Genomic DNA, 22,382 nt, shown 5'->3' on the forward strand with positions numbered 1-22,382 from the left:
GGCCCCATAAGGCTAATGGCGACCTCTGGTAAGCTTTTAGCATGTGCATGGGAATGTTTATTTTAACAGGTTTTTGCTATAACATTTATAAGAATAAATGTTCTTGCTTAGAAGGAGCTGTGTGGTATCTTGTAACTGCTGGCACTACACTGTTCATAGCCCTGGGAGAGAAAGCAAAGCGCAGGTGCTGGCCTTTAGGCAGACAGCCTGCTGGGAATATCACTGAGTAAGGCAGGGGGCTGTGTAACCTTAAAACCGCCCACTCTGAAATGAATGTGATGACTGGAGACCAAAGATGTTACTGGACACTCCTGGAGTGACCGCAAGAGGGTGGGGGAGAAGAGATACAGACGCAGTTACCCCGAAACTGTGACAAGGAGTAGAACCCAGGTCTCCTGACTCCCAATCCAGTACTCTATCCACCAGGCTGCCCCACATAGGATGCTTTCTCCCTAGGATACAGAGATTTGAATTATGACAAGGAACAGAGAGGTAGACTTATGAACAACAGCAAATGACTGCTCTCTTTACTGTATCCAACTCACAAACTGAAGATATGTAACATTGGTATTGCTCCCAGCACTCCATTTGCTTACACCTCATCTAAGTGAAAAGTGCAATTAATTCACTCAGCTACAAGTTGGCACTATACAGAATATAGTGCCAAGTTAAATTTACTTCACTGATCAAGATAATGCAATATAAAATCTTACAGCAAGTAATGTGTCCAATAAGCCAAATTCTTGTGTGTTTAGCAGCCAAATGGACCTTCTCAGCATTACTGTTTTTTGTTTTGTTTTTGTAGCTAAAGTCTGGATAAATTAATTGATAACAATGCAGATAAGGAAACTGCTTTTTCATCCTGCATTTGGGAATGAATAAATGAAGTAAATAAATAAATAAAGAGAGCAGACAAGCGTTGAGGAAATTTGACATTTACTTCTACTAGCTCAGATAAATGTCCAGAGATGAGCCTAGTGTGCAAGAAATATTCAACTTTTAATAAAGATCTTTTCCCCCAAAAATCATGAAACAAAATGAGCACAAATCTACCATCATACAGAAAATAGTTATGGAAGATATGAAGAACCCACATGACACACAGTGCGATTTCAAATTCTGTAATATTTAAATCACAGAAACCACTCAGACTAATTCATTAGTTCAACATGCCTCTTAGATGAAACCATTTGGGAAAATTCGAATGTTTTAATCTGTGGAAACATATGGGGAGAAAGTAGACAAGAATATTATGTTACAAGCACCTTATAAGTGAAAAAATTCTGCTTTATTGTTAGTTTGTCTATTGGGGTAAGGGAGTCAACTGAAAACAACAGAAAAGAAATCGGGTGTTAGAAGTAGCTGAAAAGTTTACCACGAAGGGCTATGAGACAAAATAAACGATAGCGACTATGCACAGGGTATTATCATCTGCAGATGACACGAAGGTGAGAGTGGCTGTAATCACTTTGGAGGACAGGATTAGAATTCAAGATGACCCTGACAAATTGAAATCAACAAGATGATATTCAATAAAGAGGAGGGCAAAGTACTATACTTACGCAGGAAAAAAATCAAATGCACAGCTACAAAATGGGGAATAACGGGTAAATGGTAATACTGCTAAAAGGATCTAGGGATGATAGTGAACCACAAACTGAATGAGAGTCAACCATGTGATGTGCTTGCAAAAAAAGCTAATATTCTAGGGTGTATTAACAGGAGTGTCTTATGTAAGATGGGAGGTAATTGTCCTTCACTACTCAGCACTGGTGAGGCCTTAGCTGGACTATGGTGTCCAGTTTCAGGTATCATACTTTAAGAAAGATATGGAAAAAATTGGAGAGAGTCCAAAGGATAGCAACAAAACTGATAAAATGTTTAGAAAACCTGATCTATGAGGAAAAATTAAGAAAAGGTTAAAATAACTGCGTGTGTTTAGTCTTGAGAAGGGACAACTGAGTGGGTACCTAATAACAGCCTTTAAATATGTTAAGGGCCATTATAAAGAGGACAGTGAAATTGTTCTTCATGTCTACTGTAGGTAGGACAAGAACTAATGTGCTTAAATATGCAGCAAGGGAGATTTAGATTAGATATTAGGAAAACATTTTCTAACCCGAAGGTAGTTAAACTCTGGAATAGGCTTCCAAGGGAGGTTATGGAATCCCCATCCATTGGAGGTTTTCAAGGACAGGTTAGGCAAATACCTGTCATGGATGGTCTAGGTTTACTTGGTTCTGTCTCTGTACAAGGGTCTGAACTAGATGACCTCTTGTGGTCCCTTGCAACCCTACATTTCTATGATTCTATCAATGCAGAAAGTCTAGATTTAGGTACTGTTTTGGGTCTCCTAGTTTATAAGGGATGGAGAAAAGTATAAGATCTACTGCCCAAGTTGGGTTGAACATGAAATATCATGGCTGTTGGACCACTCTTGCATGGGAATTGCTTGCTTAAGTCCCGTTTTTGTTTTTACAGTTGCATAAAAGTGAAAAGGAGGGATACTTGATGGTAATGGATTCAAGCTAATCTTTAAGTCCCTTATGACATGTTCAGTGAAGGCAGATGTAGCAAAGGAGCACCCATCTTCATGTCAGGGAACATCATCATAAGGAAGAATAAAAGGCTCGACTAACTAGTATATTTTTGAATGAGCATTCTGTCTAGTAAAATTAATGCAACTCCCCCGCCCAACCCACATACTGCCATAAGCAATTTCTCTTTATAGTTTCAATTCTGAAGGTCTAAAAAAGGGGTCAAGTTCTTAATTTGATTTATTTGACTGGACATTTTGAATACAGGAATAATCAAGTAATTCTGCTATTGTTGTTAGTCTGTAAAATTCTTACTTGTACAACAAAATAAAGTGTGTATCTTCCTCATTTGTCAGCTTCTGGCGTACCACACCCATTTACAATAGGTCATCAAGCTTACCTTTGGGAGAGACATCTGTACATAAGTAGCTTTAATAGTGCATTTTATTTATTTATTTTTACTCTTATATGCATTTTTTGCTGTTAATTTACATCTGGAATCTATTAGTATTTCAAATCTATGAACAGTGAGATATAGGCTTGCAATTCCCACTGTCAGTATAACACGGGAGAGAGAAAACAAAACAGAAGCAAGAAATGTTTGAGGTATCAAAATTTTCTTTCTCCCTGGAACCTCTCTCATGTTTAGTGTTGAATATGTTTGCTCACACTCACCAGGGCTACATTTAAAATGGGCCATTTTTACTCTCAGCAAAGGAAGAACTTGTGGCTCACCAATTACAGAATGTATTTTATTCATTTTTATTATTGTTTAACTTTTAAATTATAGTTAATTTTGTTTATTTATTCTAAAATATATTTTAGAAGACTAAACTTAAAATCATCATATATGAATACACTTCTCATGTTAATTAACTCTATGATAAATCAAAGACAAAAATTGACTACTGATAGCATGTATGGGAAAAATATTTCATTGGTAGCAGGGGAAATGAACTACACATTTTTCCATCTTCAAGGTTCAAATAGATAAATGTTAAGACATCAATCAATATCAAGTTAAGAAAGTACAAATCATTTTATGATACAGCCAACCATCTATAAGTATAATACTACGATAATTTCCTAATTAGATTATGGGTTGATGTATGATAGAAGAAAACAGAATATTTGATCCAGAGCTTTTCTACAATTTATGAATGATATGTATTATTCTCATTATGAACCAGTATAATAATTTGGTATGGTCCTTGACAAGAGCCATACCATGTTCCTCTTTCCAGCATCGTTTTTAACTAAGTCACTTGAAAATCTTCAGCTATATTTTAAATAATAAATTATATGCAGACAACTCTAATATGATGCACCAGAGTACACTATAGCACTTTACCAGAATCTCAAGAAAAAACGTCAAAAATATTGCCAAAGACGTATAAGAAAGTTGAACAACGTCAGCAGGAATTTGATCCTCAGAACAGAACATCCAGAACCATGCCTCTATTTTAAAGCTTTGCATTGCAACAGTGTTTGATAATTGCCTACAATTTGGCAAAACAAATCTAACAAAAAATAAATAGTATCTAGTTTCTTTCACACAAAAAAATCATAGAAGCAGAACAAGGGGAAAATATGAACAGCACTGTGACGAGGTCTGACTTTTATAATTTTTTTTTAAAATAACTGTATTTCTTATGGGAATGGACATTTCATTTGACACTAGGAGAAATACTGTCAAGCTTTAAATATCCCAGAGAACAACAACGAGGAGTCAAATTAGTCTCTAAGGTCCCACAAGGACCCCTCGTTGTTTTTGCTGATGCAGACTAACCCAGCTACCACTCTGAAACCTGTCTCAAAGAAGAACAGTTCAGCATGTGGGCCATTTGCACTCAAGTGGGGTGTTTAAACATCACTTAGTCTCATCTGATTTATATGATCCCTTGTTCTATGCAAAGTTGTTGTAGCCATGTAGGTCCCAAGATATTAGAAAGACAAGGTGGGGGAGGTCACATCTTTCACTGGACCAGTAAAAGATATTACCTCACCCACCTTGTCTCTCTTATTTGATCCCTGGCAGTTAGGCTTTATGCCTTATCTTGACAGTTGCGGATTTCCTCCTGGTGATGGACAAAGAGAGGTCCATTACCGGGTAGAATTAGTGGGGGAAGCAAAAGTGGATGGGAATCTGGGAGGCAGTGACCATGAGTTGGTTGAGTTCAGGATCCTGACGCAGGGAAGAAAGGTAAGCAGCACGATACGAACCCTGGACTTCAGGAAAGCAGACTTCGACTCCCTCAGGGAACGGATGGCCAGGATCCCCTGGGGGACTAACTTGAAGGGGAAAGGAGTCCAGGAGAGCTGGCTGTATTTCAAGGAATCCCTGTTGAGGTTACAGGGACAAACCATCCCGATGAGTCAAAAGAATAGTAAATATGGCAGGCGACCAGCTTGGCTTAATGGTGAAATCCTAGCGGATCTTAAACATAAAAAAGAGGCTTACAAGAAGTGGAAGGTTGGACATATGACCAGGGAAGAGTATAAAAATATTGCTCGGGCATGTAGGAATGATATCAGGAGGGCCAAATCGCACCTAGAGCTGCAGCTAGCCAGAGATGTCAAGAGTAACAAGAAGGGTTTCTTCAGGTATGTTGGCAACAAGAAGAAAGCCAAGGAAAGTGTGGGCCCCTTACTGAATGAGGGAGGCAACCTAGTGACAGAGGATGTGGAAAAAGCTAATGTACTCAATGCTTTTTTTGCCTCTGTTTTCACTAACAAGGTCAGCTCCCAGACTGCTGCGCTGGGCATCGCAAAATGGGGAAGAGATGGCCAGCCCTCTGTGGAGATAGAGGTGGTTAGGGACTATTTAGAAAAGCTGGACGTGCACAAGTCCATGGGGCCGGACGAGTTGCATCCGAGAGTGCTGAAGGAATTGGCGGCTGTGATTGCAGAGCCATTGGCCATTATCTTTGAAAACTCGTGGCGAACGGGGGAAGTCCCGGATGACTGGAAAAAGGCTAATGTAGTGCCAATCTTTAAAAAAGGGAAGAAGGAGGATCCTGGGAACTACAGGCCAGTCAGCCTCACCTCAGTCCCTGGAAAAATCATGGAGCAGGTCCTCAAAGAATCAATCCTGAAGCACTTGCATGAGAGGAAAGTGATCAGGAACAGCCAGCATGGATTCACCAAGGGAAGGTCATGCCTGACTAATCTAATCGCCTTTTATGATGAGATTACTGGTTCTGTGGATGAAGGGAAAACAGTGGATGTATTGTTTCTTGACTTTAGCAAAGCTTTTGACACGGTCTCCCACAGTATTCTTGTCAGCAAGTTAAGGAAGTATGGGCTGGATGAATGCACTATAAGGCGGGTAGAAAGCTGGCTAGATTGTCGGGCTCAACGGGTAGTTATCAATGGCTCCATGTCTAGTTGGCAGCCGGTATCAAGTGGAGTGCCCCAAGGGTCGGTCCTGGGGCCAGTTTTGTTCAATATCTTCATAAATGATCTGGAGGATGGTGTGGATTGCACTCTCAGCAAATTTGCGGATGATACTAAACTGGGAGGAGTGGTAGATACGCTGGAGGGGAGGGATAGGATACAGAAGGACCTAGACAAATTGGAGGATTGGGCCAAAAGAAATCTGATGAGGTTCAATAAGGATAAGTGCAGGGTCCTGCACTTAGGAAGGAAGAACCCAATGCACAGCTACAGACTAGGGACCGAATGGCTAGGCAGGAGTTCTGCGGAAAAGGACCTAGGGGTGACAGTGGACGAGAAGATAGATATGAGTCAGCAGTGTGCCCTTGTTGCCAAGAAGGCCAATGCCATTTTGGGATGTATAAGTAGGGGCATAGCGAGCAGATCGAGGGACGTGATCGTTCCCCTCTATTCGACATTGGTGAGGCCTCATCTGGAGTACTGTGTCCAGTTTTGGGCCCCACACTTCAAGAAGGATGTGGATAAATTGGAGAGAGTCCAGCGAAGGGCAACAAAAATGATTAGGGGTCTGGAACACATGAGTTATGAGGAGAGGCTGAAGGAGCTGGGATTGTTTAGCCTGCAGAAGAGAAGAATGAGGGGGGATTTGATAGCTGCTTTCAACTACCTGAAAGGGGGTTCCAAAGAGGATGGCTCTAGACTGTTCGCAATGGTAGCAGATGACAGAACGAGGAGTAATGGTCTCAAGTTGCAGTGGGGGAGGTTTAGATTGGATATTAGGAAAAACTTTTTCACTAAGAGGGTGGTGAAACACTGGAATGCGTTACCTAGGGAGGTGGTAGAATCTCCTTCCTTAGAGGTTTTTAAGGTCAGGCTTGACAAAGCCCTGGCTGGGATGATTTAACTGGGAATTGGTCCTGCTTTGAGCAGGGGGTTGGACTAGATGACCTTCTGGGGTCCCTTCCAACCCTTATATTCTATGATTCTATGATCATTCATTTAGAATGGTCAAGCAGACATTTAGAGGGTTTGTTGATCCCATTGCGGATCCGACAGAGTGGTTGAGTTAATGCTGAGTGACCGTATTTGAGTTTGGTGAATAATGGATTTTTTAGTTTGCTGGCAATTCTTTACAAAAACTTAGAGGAGATAAAGAGGAAGGAGGCAGTAAGGAACCCTGAGAGAGAGAAATTGGAGGAGAAATTGAGGAGTGCAATGTGAAGGGTTGCAAGGGGAAAAGGGAGGGGAAGCCTTTGAAATGACACAAAGCTTTACAGATTTAGGCCCCAGTCCCAGAAAGGAAACCTCATTGATGTTAAATGCCCATCCATGAAGATCCATTTGTAAGATCAAGACCTTTACTGTGTATTTCTTGGCTGTATTTCATTTCTATATTTTTACATACTGGATGTTCTGGAAGTCTGGATATGATTAAATTGAAAAAAGCCACAACTGTATCTCAGAATTCAGTAAGGTCAAGTGCAAAGCTGTATGAGGTTAGTGTATGGAATTGAACTCCTGCATCCAGGAATGGTACTAAAGTTCATTGGAAATGCCTTAGTCACTAAAACACACTTGCACACCTGAAGAGAAAGCTAAACTACATTGTTTTGTTTTATCCAATTTCTTGTAAAATCCCAAAGATTCTGGACCATTACAGCTTGTTTTAAGGAATCTCTCTACTTTTTCCTGCATAGCTAAGCTTTTGGCTATCAATAACTAAACACTCTAGTTAGCTTTTTGCTATGCAGTTTTCCATATAAGTCACTTTTATTTCATGGTTCATCTGTTGTATGCTTGGCCTTGGAAATATTATAAAAAAAATAATGTTATAATTCTAGTTCTGCTTGCCTTACTGTAATTTAAGAGGGCATCTCTGAGGGATACATTGCCACGGAATAAACAGAAGGGTATTTGGATCACAGTCTCAAAGCAAGGAGAACTCTTCTTTAAATTCACTGAAAAGCCAGTGAGTTTGCACTACTGCTCGGTACCCTGGTGTCTCTTGTGCATGTGACTGCTAAAAGGGCATGGAGTGGAGGTCTGTGAGAAGCAATCTCTGGCAAGTAAGATCAAATAAATTTGGTGGCAGAGGGTAAAGTACTGTGGAAATTCCTGCTACGACAAGATTCCAAAACACTAGAGGTCTTCTAGCCATCATTCTCTTAATAATAATGTGTCTTAGCTAAGTAAATTCAATTTAAGTATTATAAATCTTGAATAACATTCAAAATGAAGTTTTGCTTTCTGAGCTAGTTATTGTACTTACTACCTGCTAGGAAAAGTCCAATACTGTATACAAGAAAATTCACATCAGTGGGAGCACAAAGAACTTGAGAAGAAATATTTTATCTCATTTGTAAAATAGCACTAATGACCTGAAGGTTAGAAATTTCCTGACAGTTAATGAATGGTGAGGTTGAAGGCCTGATGTAAAGCTACAGTTCTCAATTCCCCTTGCAAGTCATCAAATACCAGGAAATGCCCTTCTCATTGGCTATTATTGTTTAATTATACAGCTCCAATTATTTTAATTCAAACCTACTGGAAATATTTTGTTTCAGAAAGACCAAGCGTCAATGTTTCCCCGAGACAAAAGTGTTTACAGAGTTTCTGGTTCATAGAAAATTTTAAAATTTCCTATGAACCAGAAATTCAAAAATTTTGGCAAATCTATTTTCAAATAAGACTGCCAAAGGCATATTTATATATACAAATACTAGTCTAAAAACAAAATGTAGATGTTGGATATCCTATTTAAAGTTATGTTTGAAAATTTTGCTCCCACATCATCTTTTAATAAATACAAAGCCACGTTTTTTTTTTTTCCTAAATGTAGCTTTTCCAAATAAAAATGATTGCCCCTCATGAAGGATCTTCTGAGTTTTAAAAATTGAAATCTCTCTACAGTGCAGTCCTGTAAAGACAATATCTTTAGGCCCTACAGGTTTACATAGGATGTTTTTGGCAAAATTAAGCCAGTATTATTCTGAATCAGGTGGAAATTAGAGTTATGCTGGTGTACAAAATTAGAACTGGTCTGAGAACAAGTATTCTTGGAAAAAATGAAGGGGAAGTTATATGATGGAAAATGCTCCTTGTTCAGATATTCAAGGAGCTAAAGTGATTCAACAAGAAGGCAGACTTTGACAGAGATTAAACAAAGAAACTTGAGAGGGAATCAAAAAGTATCTTTGACAAAGCTCTGAGAACTAGGTTGAAGGTCCCTTTTTTCTAAGGGAAACCACATAGACAGGTTCACCAATGAGACTGCCTTCGGGGAATAGAAAATGTGCAACTGCAGAGCCAGGCAGGTGAGCAGTCTGTACTGTCTGAGAGGTAACGGAGATGTAAAATTTGCACATATAAATAATTTGCACTTAGTCCTTTCTTAATCCTGCTATAAGGAATTCAACGATAAAGGATTTGGAAGAGGATAGTGAGTTTATACCCTGAGATTTGCAGCAGTTTATAAAAGCTTTCTATATTCATTGGTAGGTAAGGGAGAGAGACTTTTTTTCCCCTAGGTTTCAACAGAACGTCCACCATTTATGTGAGTAACAACATTTTAAGAGGCCTGAATTTTCTAACAGGATGCAGTTCAGCCCAGACTAAAGAATAGATGTAAAAGAGGGTTCTGCTTAAATAGGGTGAGGAAAATTATGATTCTGTGTGTGTGTGTGTGTCTGACAGATGCATTATAATCAGGGCAATTAGGACTGACTGGCCAAGCCATTGTGCATCTTCTTGACATCTCAAGCAAGCAAGTCAGAAAGGAATGAAGACATTAAAGAGGATGGGGTGGGGCTAACCGGGGAAGTACTGTGGAGGATAAATGGTCAGAGGACCAAGCCAGTTGGGTGGAAAGGACTGGTAAAAGTGAACAGAGGTTGGAAAGTGCCAAAAGGGAAGACACAAAGAGAAGAGTTGTGATAGATGATGGGAGGGGAAGTAAGGTATCTAGGTATCTGCCATAGTGACAGAAGTGGGCACGACTCCAAAAAGCAGGAAGTCCAGTATTGCTGTCTGTGGCCAATATGAGAAGGCTGGTTGCTGCTGTGGTGGGGGCCACTCAAGTCTAGGGGCTTCCAAAGACCAATGGTCACAGAAACTTCTTGGCTATTCCTGGAACACATGGCTGGAGGAGAGGAAGGTGGGAAAACCACTGAGGCTGGGTGCCATAGAATGACTGTTGTCCAGTCTGTTGGGGCTGAAGGGAAAGACAGATAGACTCTGCACTCACCAGTGTTTGTTGCCAGTGATTGACTTCTGTGATGGTAGCTTGTGGATGGAGGGGCTTCTGAGGAAGGTAATTGATAATGGGAATGGGGTGCACGTCTTGCATAGTCTGCTCATGAAGCAGGAGAGTGACATTCCATATTCTGAGGTAAAGTGCTTTGGGTGCAAACGTTCTTCTTACTGTCCAATAGAGGAGTTTATTATTTCTGATTATATTTTTCCCTCCTTTGACAGCTGACATAAGCAACAGTCATCCTGTAGCGGCTTTACAACAGAATTAGAGAAAGATGTTTCAAAATATTTTGGGAAAAAAGTCTTCTTATTGCATTTGCAGCTGTTTTGAGTTCCAAGTAGTTCACATTCATACTGAGACTAGATATCTTACTGGACCATTTCCCTTAAATGAGAACTCCACCAAACACCACAAATGAAGACACTAGCACCTGAGGTAATTTAGATCACATCCAGTTTCAGCAGAGTGCTGTGGAAGATTCTTCTTGCATAGTCATTATCTTAACGAAAGATATTTCTTCTTTGAGTCTCTTAGTGAAAAACAGACCCAAGAGCTTGTAATTTTGTTCTACAAAGATGAAAGACTGCAGAAGTCTGAGAGGAATGATTGCCTACATATCACAGAAAACCATCATCTCTAGGAGATGAAGACCTTGTCAGCCAGTCACCTGGGAAGGTCTTTGAAATTGGTAGATCAAGCAAAAGAGACTCTGGAGTTTTCCTTGGGGTAAACTACAAAGTGAGAGATCTTATTCTGAAATTAACCAGATGGGAATTTAAGAAAGTAGTATGGAAAAAGAGAAGTTGGATTAGCATTGATGTGTCTACCACAGACTTTTCAAGCTTTGATCAGAAGCTCATCATGGAAGCAATAAATCTAGAGACTTTATCTTCTTCATTCTGAAAATCATGATCATGGAAAAGACTTGGAGAGCCAGTGAGAGTCCCAGAAGTGATCTTTATTGCTTACAAGAAAGAAAAAAATTGAACTGGCTTAGATAGGTGGGATTATGAAAGTATCTCACCGTTATACATATATAGCATCAATTATCACTGTGGGCTGTTTCCTGAATTAGGAAAGTAAAGTTCTCCATCTTAAAACTTGACATGTTGATTCAAAGATGAGAGGTTAACAGCTAACTGCAAACTTGGTTGTTTTCTTTATCACTGCCAAAGGAGTGTTTGTACTCTAATAATAAACAGATGGCAAGTTGTAATCATTACTACTGACTGGCTAAGAATTGTACCGATCAGCCTGGTGGGTGCATCTTGTTTGTCTCCTCCATCTGTTATGTCTTAACTATTAGACTGTAAGCTCTTTGGTAGAGGGACAATCAATTAGAAATGTCTGTACAGTCACTATCACAAAAGGATCGAAATAAAGTAATTATCATCATGCTCAACAAACAGAAGATATAAATCCCAGATTTACATATTTTGATCTTTTCTGAGCACTGGAACATAGGAACAAGGATTGAATGATGCAAAATAGGTTCTTCTGTTACTCTGTGAGATATCTTTTTTGAATTACTTTGTGTACATTAGACTTCCATTGTATTGTTCTAAAAGTTAACAAATATCTCATGGTGGCTATCATTATGAAAAGTCAGGCTAAATCATCAGTTTCTATCCTGCTATAGTATTAGTTTAATATTGCAGTAGAAGAAATTAACTGTGCCAATATTAAACACTAACTGTTGCACTAATCATTACAGTAGCATGATTGATGTTACGTCTTCAGCAACGGTGTGTGGAAATTTGTAAAGGATTTTCTTCATGGGCTCCATAAATGACTTCATAGTTCAGCAAATTATCTGACACCATAACAGAAGACTCAAATGGAGTTGAATAAAAAAAATGTTATTTTCAAATATATTTTTACAATATAGACAGAAGAAATGGCTCCCCGACTACAGAACTCAAATTACTATGCTGGGCCAAATAGATGCAATTTTCTTTTCCAAAAGAAATTAAAGGCAATCATACCACTTTATACAATTTATTACAACCTACATGACACTACAGTTCTTATACTTTTTGAACTATGTAATAATGAGAATTCTGAAAATACCTAGTAAGAGGATCCCTAACCTCTTTTTCTCACTGCACTGAGTTGCACTGAATGCATCCGATGAGGTGCATAGACTCTGATCTTGAGTTTGGAGGGAATCTGTTTGTGGGATATTTAAGACTATGGTATATCTATAGTATTTTATTATCAAAGTTAAATTAGGTCATATAAAGAACATTCACAGTGAATATTTTCCCTGCCCTCTCCCCGCAACTACCTGAGCTCATTGAAAATCATTATGCAACATTTTCTTTAATGAACACAGAAAAAAAATTGGTAATATCTGCTTTTCTATAAACAAACCACTTAAAAAACGTTGACTGTCAAGTGCGGCTATTACCTCTTACATTTAAATTGGAGTTGGCTTTTTAAATCAATTCTTTTTAGCATTTCTAAAACCAAGTACAACAGAAAAAAAGAAGACAATTTCTAACAGCATGTCAGTATTTGAATGTTGCTTAACATTTAAAAAATAGCATGCCACATTTTTGCCAGTCAGCTTGAAGCGTTCAGCAAAAAGGCACCACTTGACAAACCCTACCAAAATTGAAAAAGGTAGATCACTGAGATAGGAAAAAGCAAAGTACACACACAATTTCACAGCAAGCACAGGCATATTAGAATAATTTCAGAACAAACAGTAATGTTGACAGACCTGTGGAGGGAACTGCCTCCCTTTTTGGTCAGGGGACAGGACATAAGCAGCTTGTGTGTACGCATAGCTTTTGAAGCGAGGTTTAGGTGGTGAAGGGGTGTGCACGTGACCCTGTGCTACACTGACTGTGATCTAAGAAGAAGAAATTAAGGGGAAAAAAGCAGACATACATTGATAAACATGTAGAGTACAGAAGTAAAGTATTGTTTTCAAGAACAAAAGAAGGGAAACAAGAGAGAGGGCACCAGCAGTTGAATTTAATCTTAGAGATAGCGCTAGCATGCAGCAGTCAAAATTAGGCAGAAAGTAGGGAGGTGTTTTCATTTAGTCTGACATCCCATCACGAAATGCAGAAAGACTTGTGCTTGAGCTGCTAGACATAATGCCAGTACTAAGTGAAAGATAATCCAGCTAAAACTGAACACAAGTAACCTGGTAGTAAGTCTTGAATAAATGAAGCCAGCATCCATCAGGTCAACTACCATGAACGGGACTGAGTCTCCCATAAGCAAGACACAGAATTAACTCAATAGAGTGAGTAAATTAGGTCTAAGATTCTCCAACCACTTCAGCAGACATTGGCTGAAGGCAGACTCAGAAGCATAACTGAGGTAGCAAGCACAAGAGAAAGTGCCTGTGTGACTTTTGTGATCTAAAATGGCAAACTGTAGATAAGCACAGATGAGCTCAAATACTAGCGAGTTTAAATTAAACATCAACCAATAAAAACACATTTAATAAACAGAATAGACAACAGTTATTCCATGTCTTATGTCTATGTTATTTCATATAAACAGCATTTTTATTTCAACGGACTATTGTCTAGATTATTGATGTGTTAGAATGGCACAGCACTTTTTTTAAAAAAGAGAAGCAACCATACTTGTTATTTAATAACATTTGCAACACCCTTACCTTTTATTCTGTTCCTTCTCAAAAACCAAAATATTTATGGAAGGGCTAGGCAACCTTTGGCACGCGGCCCGTCAGGGAAAGCCACTGGCAGGCCAGGATGGTTTGTTTACCTGCAGCATCCGCAGATTCTGCTGATCGCAGCTCCCACTGGCTGCAGTTCACCGTTCTAGGCCAATGGGGGCTGTGGGAAGTGGCAGCCAGCACATGCCTCAGCCCGCGCTGCTTCCCGCAGCCCCCATTGGCCTGGAATGGTGAACCGCAGCCAGTGGGAGCTGCAATTGGCTGAACCCACGGACGCTGCAGTAAACAAACCGTCCCGGCCCACCAGCAGATTTCCCTAACAGGCTGCGTGCCAAACGTTGCCAATCCCCGATTAATGACATGCTTTTGAAGAGAATATATCTGATGTTATAAAGTAGAAATACAAAGCAAAAATCCACTGAATTTTTACTTTAAAACAGCCCAATAAACTGCATGCAAAGCAATACAAAATAAAGTCTATGCAGACATTTATATTTGATAAATTTGTTCACGTAGTTACAGATATGCCTGCAGACTTTTTTCCTTTCTCTCTTTGGCCCTCTTGAAAGTGTCATGTTTCTTAAAACTGTCATGTTGTGAGCAGAAATGTGAAAGAACTCACTGTGACAGACAATATCCTGTAAGATCCTGGACAAAACTTACTGAATTAAGGGTAGCATTTTTGCAGTTCTGGTATTACAAACTGAAATGTGTGTGCATTATCGTGAGATTGTATGGAACTTCTTTAGCAGGAAGACAAGATAAATGAAATCTCTGGAAGATACAAGGAAATACAAAGGCCTTTTTGGAACAATGTGAGTCAAATGTATTTCCTCAGGAAATACTTTGAGGTGAAGGGAATTCGAATTCAAATTCTTCCCCTCCAAACTCAGCCTTTTGAAAATACATTCTGGAGAGAGAGACTGTTTGGACATTAACAAATTGCTTCTGGAATCTCCAGATGAAAGGGTAGACTAAACTTGTCATGGGGGTGCTTGTTCTGAGCTAAAGCTGTGATGAACTTCTAAGTTCACAAGAACTCTCCTGTGGTGAGAAGTTGAAGGACTTATACTGCCAGATCCCATGTTAGAGTTGGGGTGATCTCTGGTAAGCTTTATTAGCATGTATATAGGTTCTTTTATTGTTTTTAATATAATTTTCTCTGTAATGCTTTTTACCTTAAAAATAGAAAACTTAGAAAACTGTGTAGTAACTTATATGTGTAGCAATCATGCTGTTATCAGTCTCTGAATAGAAAGCAAGCAGGTGTGTTTAGTCAGACTGTCTTTGCTGGGAAACATACACTGAAGGCACAAACAGTACAACCTGGTAATACTGCGGTCAGAAGGGAGAGAAATGCAGTTCTTCACCTAAGAGAAGCAACAGCTGGGTGCCTGAGCGTGGGTGCCTTGGTGGACCACTAACTGGAAAAACAAGTGCAGTTGCCCTGAAGTGTGACACTCACCTGTTCAGAGAAGCGTTGTTGATGACGTAATTGTAGGTGTTCTTCTCTAGTGACTTTTGATTGCCGTGGCAATGTTTCCACTTCCTGGATGGCTTCAATGGTGACTTGCTGGGGTAGAACTTGGAAAAGTGATGTCACATACATTAAGATTGACTTCTTATCTGGATAGGCAGTTGCAATATCTGGAAAATATATTAACATAGATAATTTCTGTTTCCATACTAGTTAGTTTGCAATTAAAAAAAAACAATCAATTTCAAAGGAAGTTGACAGACTAATGAGCAGTCGATTGTTCATGTGAGTCCTCTAGAGACTAATTAGAGCATTATATTCAGCTCCAAACTTTTCTATCAAACTTGCATACCAATGAGAAAGAGACAAGGTTTCAAATGGTAATTGTTTTTTCATTCACACAAATTTCTCTTCGGTAATTCTTCTTCAGTGTAACTGCAAGCACTGTACAGTCTAACTGAGTGACCTTCATTAAGTAGGACAAGGAACAGAAAATCAAGTAAGCTACGTTTTCTTTTGGAACATGTTAATGTTGCAGTGAACATGGACAATCTTAGTAGTTTAATAGTTATAACACATACAACATTTTAATCCTCTTTAGTTCTGTGGAAAAAAATCACAGGTTTTTCTGCTGATTAGGTAAATGCAAAAGGTGAATGCACAATGTCTGAATTCCCTGACTCCTCAGAAATAATGTTCTAGATAGCCCAAGCTTTTTGAGGTCCAAGAAAGATATTTCATGAAAACAAAGTTTATGGATGTTAGATGTGATAGAATCATAGAATATCGGGGTTGGAAGGGACCTCAGGAGGTCATCTACTCCAACCCCCTGCTCAAAGCAGGACTGATCCCCAATTAAATCATCCCAGCCATGGCTTTGTCAAGCCTGACCTTAAAAAGTCTAAGGAAGGAGATTCCACCACCTCCCTAGGTAACGCATTCCAGTGTTTCACCACCCTCCCTAGTGAAAAAGTTTTTCCTAATATCCAACCTAAAGCTCCCCCACTGCAACTTGAGACCATTACTCCTTGTCCTGTCCTCTTCTACCACTGAGAATAGTCTAGAACCATCCTCTCTGGAACCACCTCTCAGGTAGTTGAAAGCAGCTATCAAATCCCCCCTCATTCTTCTCTTCCGTAGACTAAACATCCCCAGTTCCCTCAGCCTCTCCTCATAACTCATGCGTTCCAGTCCCCTAATCATTTTTGTTGCCCTCCGCTGGGCTCCTTCCAATTTCTTCACATCCTTCTTGTAGTGTGGGGCCCAACACTGGACACAGTACTCCAGATGAGGCCTCACCAGGGTCGAATAGAGGGGAACGATCACGTCCCTCGATCTGCTGGCAATGCCCCTACTTATACATCCCAAAATGCCATTGGCCTTCTTGGCAACAAGAGCACACTGTTGACTCATATCCAGCTTCTCATCCACTGTAACCCCTAGGTCCTTTTCTGCAGAACTGCTGCCGAGACATTCGGTCCCTAGTCTGTAGTGGTGCATTGGATTCTTCCGTCCTAAGTGCAAGACTCTGCACTTGTCCTTATTGAACCTCATCAGATTTCTTTTGGCCCAATCCTCCAATTTGTCTAGGTCCCTCTGTATCCTATCCCTGCCCTCCAGCGTATCTACCACTCCTCCTAGTTTAGTATCATCCGCGAATTTGCTGAGAGTGCAATCCACACCATCCTCCAGATCATTTATGAAGATATTGAACAAAACCGGCCCCAGGACTGACCCTTGGAGCACTCCACTTGATACCGGCTGCCAACTAGACATGGAGCCATTGATCATTACCTGTTGAGCCCGACAATCTAGCCAACTTTCTACCCACCTTATAGTGCATTCATCCAGCCTATACTTCTTTAACTTGCTGGCAAGAATACTGTGGGAGACCGTGTCAAAAGCTTTGCTAAAGTCAAGGAACAACACATCCATGGCTTTCCCCTCATCCACAGAGCCAGTTATCTCGTCATAGAAGGCAATTAGATTAGTCAGGCATGACTTGCCCTTGGTGAATCCATGCTGACTGTTCCTGATCACTTTCCTCTCCTCTAAGTGCTTCAGAATTGATTCCTTGAGGACCTGCTCCATGATTTTTCCAGGGACTGAAGTGAGGCTGACTGGCCTGTAGTTCCCAGGATCCTCCTTCTTCCCTTTTTTAAAGATGGGCACTACATTAGCCTTTTTCCAGTCGTCTGGTACTTCCCCCGATCGCCATGAGTTTTCAAAGATAATGGCCAATGGCTCTGCAATCACATCCGCCAACTCCTTTAGCACTCTCAGATGCAACGCATCCGGCCCCATGGACTTGTGAACGTGCAGCTTTTCTAAATAGTCCCGAACCACTTCTTTCTCCACAGAGGCCTGGTCACCTCCTCCCCATGCTGTGCTGCCCAGTGCAGCAGTCCGGGAGCTGACCTTGTTCGTGAAGACAGAGGCAAAAAAAGCATTGAGTACATTAGCTTTTTCCACATCCTCTGTCACTAGGTTGCCTCCCTCATTCAGTAAGGGGCCCACACTTTCTTCTTGTTTCTAACATACCTGAAGAAACCCTTCTTGTTACTCTTAACATCTCTTGCTAGCTGTAACTCCAGGTGTGATTTGGCCTTCCTGATTTCACTCCTGCAAGCCCGAGCAATATTTTTATACTCATCCCTGGTCATTTGTCCAATCTTCCACTTCTTGTAAGCTTCTTTTTTGTATTTAAGATCAGCAAGGATTTCACTGTTAAGCCAAGCTGTTTGCCTGCCATATTTACTTTTCTTTCTACACATCAGGATGGTTTGTCCCTGTAACCTTAATAAGGATTCTTTAAAATACAGCCAGCTCTCCTGGACTCCCTTCCCCCTCATGTTATTCTCCCAGGGAATCTTTCCCATCAGTTCCCTGAGGGCGTCAAAGTCTGCTTTTCTAAAGTCCAGGGTCTGTATTCTGCTGCTTTTCTTTCTTCCTTGTGTCAGGATCCTGAACTCAACCATCTCGTGGTCACTGCCTCCCAGGTTCTCATCCACTTTTGCTTCCCCTACTAATTCTTCCCGGTTTGTGAGCAGCAGGTCAAGAAGAGCTCTGCCCCTAGTTGGTTCCTCCAGCACTTGCACCAGGAAATTGTCCCCTACATTTTCCAAAAGCTTCCTGGATTGTCTGTGCACCTCTGTGTTGCTCTCCCAGCAGATATCAGGGTGATTGAAGTCTCCCATGAGAACCTGGGTGTGCGATCTAGTAACTTCTGCGAGTTGCCGGAAGAAAGCCTTGTCCACCTCATCCCGCTGGTCCGGTGATCTATAGTAGACTCCCCCCATGACATCACCCTTGTTGCTCACACTTCTGAACTTAATCCAGAGAGTCTCAGTTTTTTCTGCAGTTTCATACTTGAGCTCTGAGCAGTCATAGGATAGGATAAGTCTAGTTATCACATTCCATCTCTTTACTTGGACACTACCAGCAAGCATAGATGCTTTTGCAGGAAGACAAAGCGGATCTGATTTTCTGTGCATCGCTGTGATACACCAGCAGGAAAAAAAAGGTTGATCTAACCCAACATTCAAGTCAATAACAATCTGTAAAAATGTAAGTAATGTGGTAGCTTTTTCAAGTAGTTCCTTTGTTATTTGGCATTAAAATTTACCTCCTGCACTCAGTTAAGTAAATCAAGATGTAAAAAGACTGTTGTATAAGAAATTTATCATTAATCGCAAAAATACTTAAACATAAGCTTTGGCAGAAGGCCAAGAGATATCCAGAGCAATGAGGTTTTACTGTCAAATCTCACCTAGCTTAGCTAAGAGCTCTAAGGTGCAGAAAAAGTTCAGTTCACATATTCATTTATTCTTATCACGGGTGCAATAGCACTACCAGGTGGTATCTGATTCTCCTCCTTGGAATTTGAAAAGCACGAGAGCAGACATTATACATTAATTCTCCATACATTTTTGATGAGAAGGCAAAGGGCATCTGGCCCAACATGGCCAACTTTACCTTTGGTTTATCTTGATTCCACCTTTCTGATTTTTCTCCACCCTTCAATCACTTGTTTCCCCAAGACTTAAGCATTTGAACTAATTTGTTGTATACTTTTTCTTTTAATTAGCATTGCCCACTATATTATTCCATTGACTCATTACCATTTGTATTACATTGTCCAATTTCTCTGACAAACTCATATTTGACAAAATATTATGTAGAATCTATTTTTATTGTTTGATTATACTGGAGCTTTGAAGTTCAGTTATATTCTTAGAAAGTGACTGCAAAAAATGGCATTTGAGTTCCTCGTTTACAGTATCAGTGATTGAAAGATCAAATATACTTGTTTTAAAATATAAATGATTTTTTTCTCCAAGTCACAGCTGGTTGAATTCTACAAGACAAACAAAAAACCCCACCAAAACCAATCTTTGTGAATATTTTTGAGTTCTGAACAGCATTTTGGTTTCATCTTGTTCATATCTTTTTATTCACTATTTGCAAATATTTAAACAGAAATTTGTTTGCCCCAATGTCTGGCAAAAAAGAAATATAAGTGCATGAGGAAGATGTGTTATTCTCCATTTGCTATTCGTGATGTTCCTGCTTAAAAAGTTTTGTCACCTAATCAGAATGGCAGATACAATACCACATGACTAAACACACATCACAAGCAACAAATGGTCAAAATGAAGAGTTTGCAAATACCCCGTTGTAAGGGGCCAGGGCGTACACAGTCTGGCCTAACAGTCACAGCTGAGCTGAAGTCCAAATGTCAGGGATGGTAGTCGGTGAGCAGGATTCAGAGGAATCACCAGAGCTGAGATCAATATGCAAGAATCGGGGTCAAAGATTGGAGATCAGAGGTAGTATCAGGATGGATGGCCTCTGCCTTCTGGGAGGTCCATCTTGATGCCCTCAGGGGAAAGGATGTAACCCAAGAATTCTGTGGAGAACTGGTCATTTTTCCAATGTTTGCTTCAGCAATCCTTCAAGGATGGAATGAATGTAGTAACAATGCTGCTCAGGATTGTCTGAAAACACAAGTATGTCATTGAGATAATTGACTACATACTGGTCCCAGATGTTTCTAAATACGTTGTTCACAAACCACCGAAAGGTCGTGGGAGCACTGGTCAACCTGAATGACATTACTAAATATTCAAATTGCCCAGAGTGGGTTTGAAAGTAAGTCTTCCATTTGTCTCCAGCCTGGAGGACCACTAGGTTGTAAGCATGCTGGAGGTCCAGTTTGGTGAAAATTCTGGCAGATCACACATGATCTAATAACTCCAAGATTAAGGACAGGGGATACCAGTTTCGGACCATCACCTGGTTTAAGGCCCGCTAGTCTACACAAAGGCATAGCATTCCATCCTTTTTCATAACAAAAAGGACCAGAGCCTAGGAAGGTGGAGCACCAGATAAAGCCCATGGCCAGGTTGCCCTGGATGTATGCATGAAGGTCGTTGACCATGCATAAATCCCTCCACATGGGACCTTCTCCCCGGATTGCAGGTCTACGTGCCAGTCATAATCCCAGTGCAGAGGTAGCATAGCTGCATTTTTCTTTTAAAAAACATCTGCATAATCCCAATATTTTTCAGAGAGATAGGGACTCAGGGTTGGGCATGACGCCTTCTGGCTAGCTGCCACAATCTAGATTTCCCGCACAGGTGCTCTCAGTTCTGACTGGCTGCAGGAGTCCGGGACCAGAGGGTTGGCTGCATGCTGGCAGACCCTGAGGTAGTATTCAGAGGGAAAGTTGATTCTCTTCTCTCACCAGGAGATGCAAGGGACATGCTGCTTCAAACAGGCAATGCCAAGAAGGAGAGGGAAGTGTGGAGAATGGATCACGTTGAACTGTAGCACTTCCCAAGTGCTGGATTACAGAATCTGGGGTTACTGTTTCCTGTGTTACTGACCCCAATGACAGAAGGGAACCATCTATCACAGGGGTCGGCAACCTTTTAGAAGTGGTGTGCCGAGTCTTCATTTATCCACTTTAATTTAAGGTTTCGCATGCCAGTAATACATTTTAACGTTTTTTAGAAAGTCTCTCTCTATAACTAAACTATTGTCATATGTAAACAAGGTTTTCAAAATGTTTAAGAAGCTTCATTTAAAATTAAATTTAAATGCTTATCTTACGCCGTCAGCCCCCTCAGCCCGCTGCCGGCCCAGAGTTCTGTTCACGTAGACAATCCTGAGCAGCATTGTTACTACAGTCATTCCATCCTTGAAAGATTGCTGAAGCAAACATTGGAAAAATGACCAGTTCTCCACAGAACTCTTGGGTTACATCCTTTCCCCTGAGGGCATCAAGATGGACCTCCCAGAAGGCAGAGGCCATCCATTCTGATACTACCTCTGATCTCCAGTCTTTGACCCCGATTCTTGCATATTGATCTCAGCTCTGGTGATTCCTCTGAATCCTGCTCACTGACTACCATCCCTGACATTTGGACTTCAGCTCAGCTGTGACTGTTAGGCCAGACTGTGTACCCCGGCTGGCAGGGGGCCAGCAGGCACAACCCCAGACCGGCAGTGGGCTGAGCAGGGCCGGCGGCCTGAACCCCAGACCGGCAGTGGGCTGAGCAGCTCAGCCCACTGCCGCTCAGGCTGCTGTTGGTCTGGGGTTCCGTCTGCCGGCTCCTGCCAGCCAGGGTCCCAGCTGCCAGCCCTGCTCATCCCGCTGCCGGTCTGGGGTCCCAGCCCTATCCACATTCATTAGGTACCTACCTTCTCCCTAGTCCTAGCCATTCTCTTCCTCTCTCTGCACTGAGATGAGGGTGGGAATGTGCTGAGAACAGGGCTGGGGTGAAGGAGAAGGCTGGGGGTTGGGGTGCAGGGTCTGGCCAGGAGCTGGAATGAGGGAGGGGGCTCAGGGTTGGGGCAGGAGATTTGGGTGTGGAGCACTTACCTGGGCAGCTCCCATTTGGTGTGAGGGGTGGAGGTGGGAACGTGTGTGGGGGTGTGTGTGCAGGAGCTCCCGTTTGGTACTCAGGGTGGGGGTGGGGATGTGGGAGGTGCAAGAGTCAGGGCATGGGGTGTGTGTGTGGGGGGGGGGCTGGAGATGTGTGAGGAGGGTGCAGG

The 22,382-nt window shown here is 41.2% G+C and overlaps 1 protein-coding gene across 11 annotated transcripts in view; it reads right to left on the reverse strand.

The window, feature by feature from the left end:
• The window catches only part of DMD (dystrophin), a 2,122,534-nt gene that overhangs the window by 1,357,335 nt on the left and 742,817 nt on the right, over nucleotides 1-22,382 (reverse strand). For 10 of the 11 annotated variants that reach the window (XM_075132091.1, XM_048863664.2, XM_048863629.2 and 7 more), the window contains exons 8-9: nucleotides 15,312-15,493; nucleotides 12,911-13,042 (exon numbers count right to left, since the gene is read on the reverse strand). In XM_075132091.1, the coding sequence (XP_074988192.1) occupies nucleotides 12,911-13,042; nucleotides 15,312-15,493 (314 nt within the window). The remainder of the gene's footprint in view (nucleotides 1-12,910; nucleotides 13,043-15,311; nucleotides 15,494-22,382) is intronic. The other variant, XM_048863684.2, reaches the window with a different exon arrangement.

Source organism: Caretta caretta, chromosome 1, assembly GCF_965140235.1.
Source record: "Caretta caretta isolate rCarCar2 chromosome 1, rCarCar1.hap1, whole genome shotgun sequence".
NCBI classification, from domain to species: Eukaryota; Metazoa; Chordata; order Testudines; family Cheloniidae; genus Caretta; species Caretta caretta.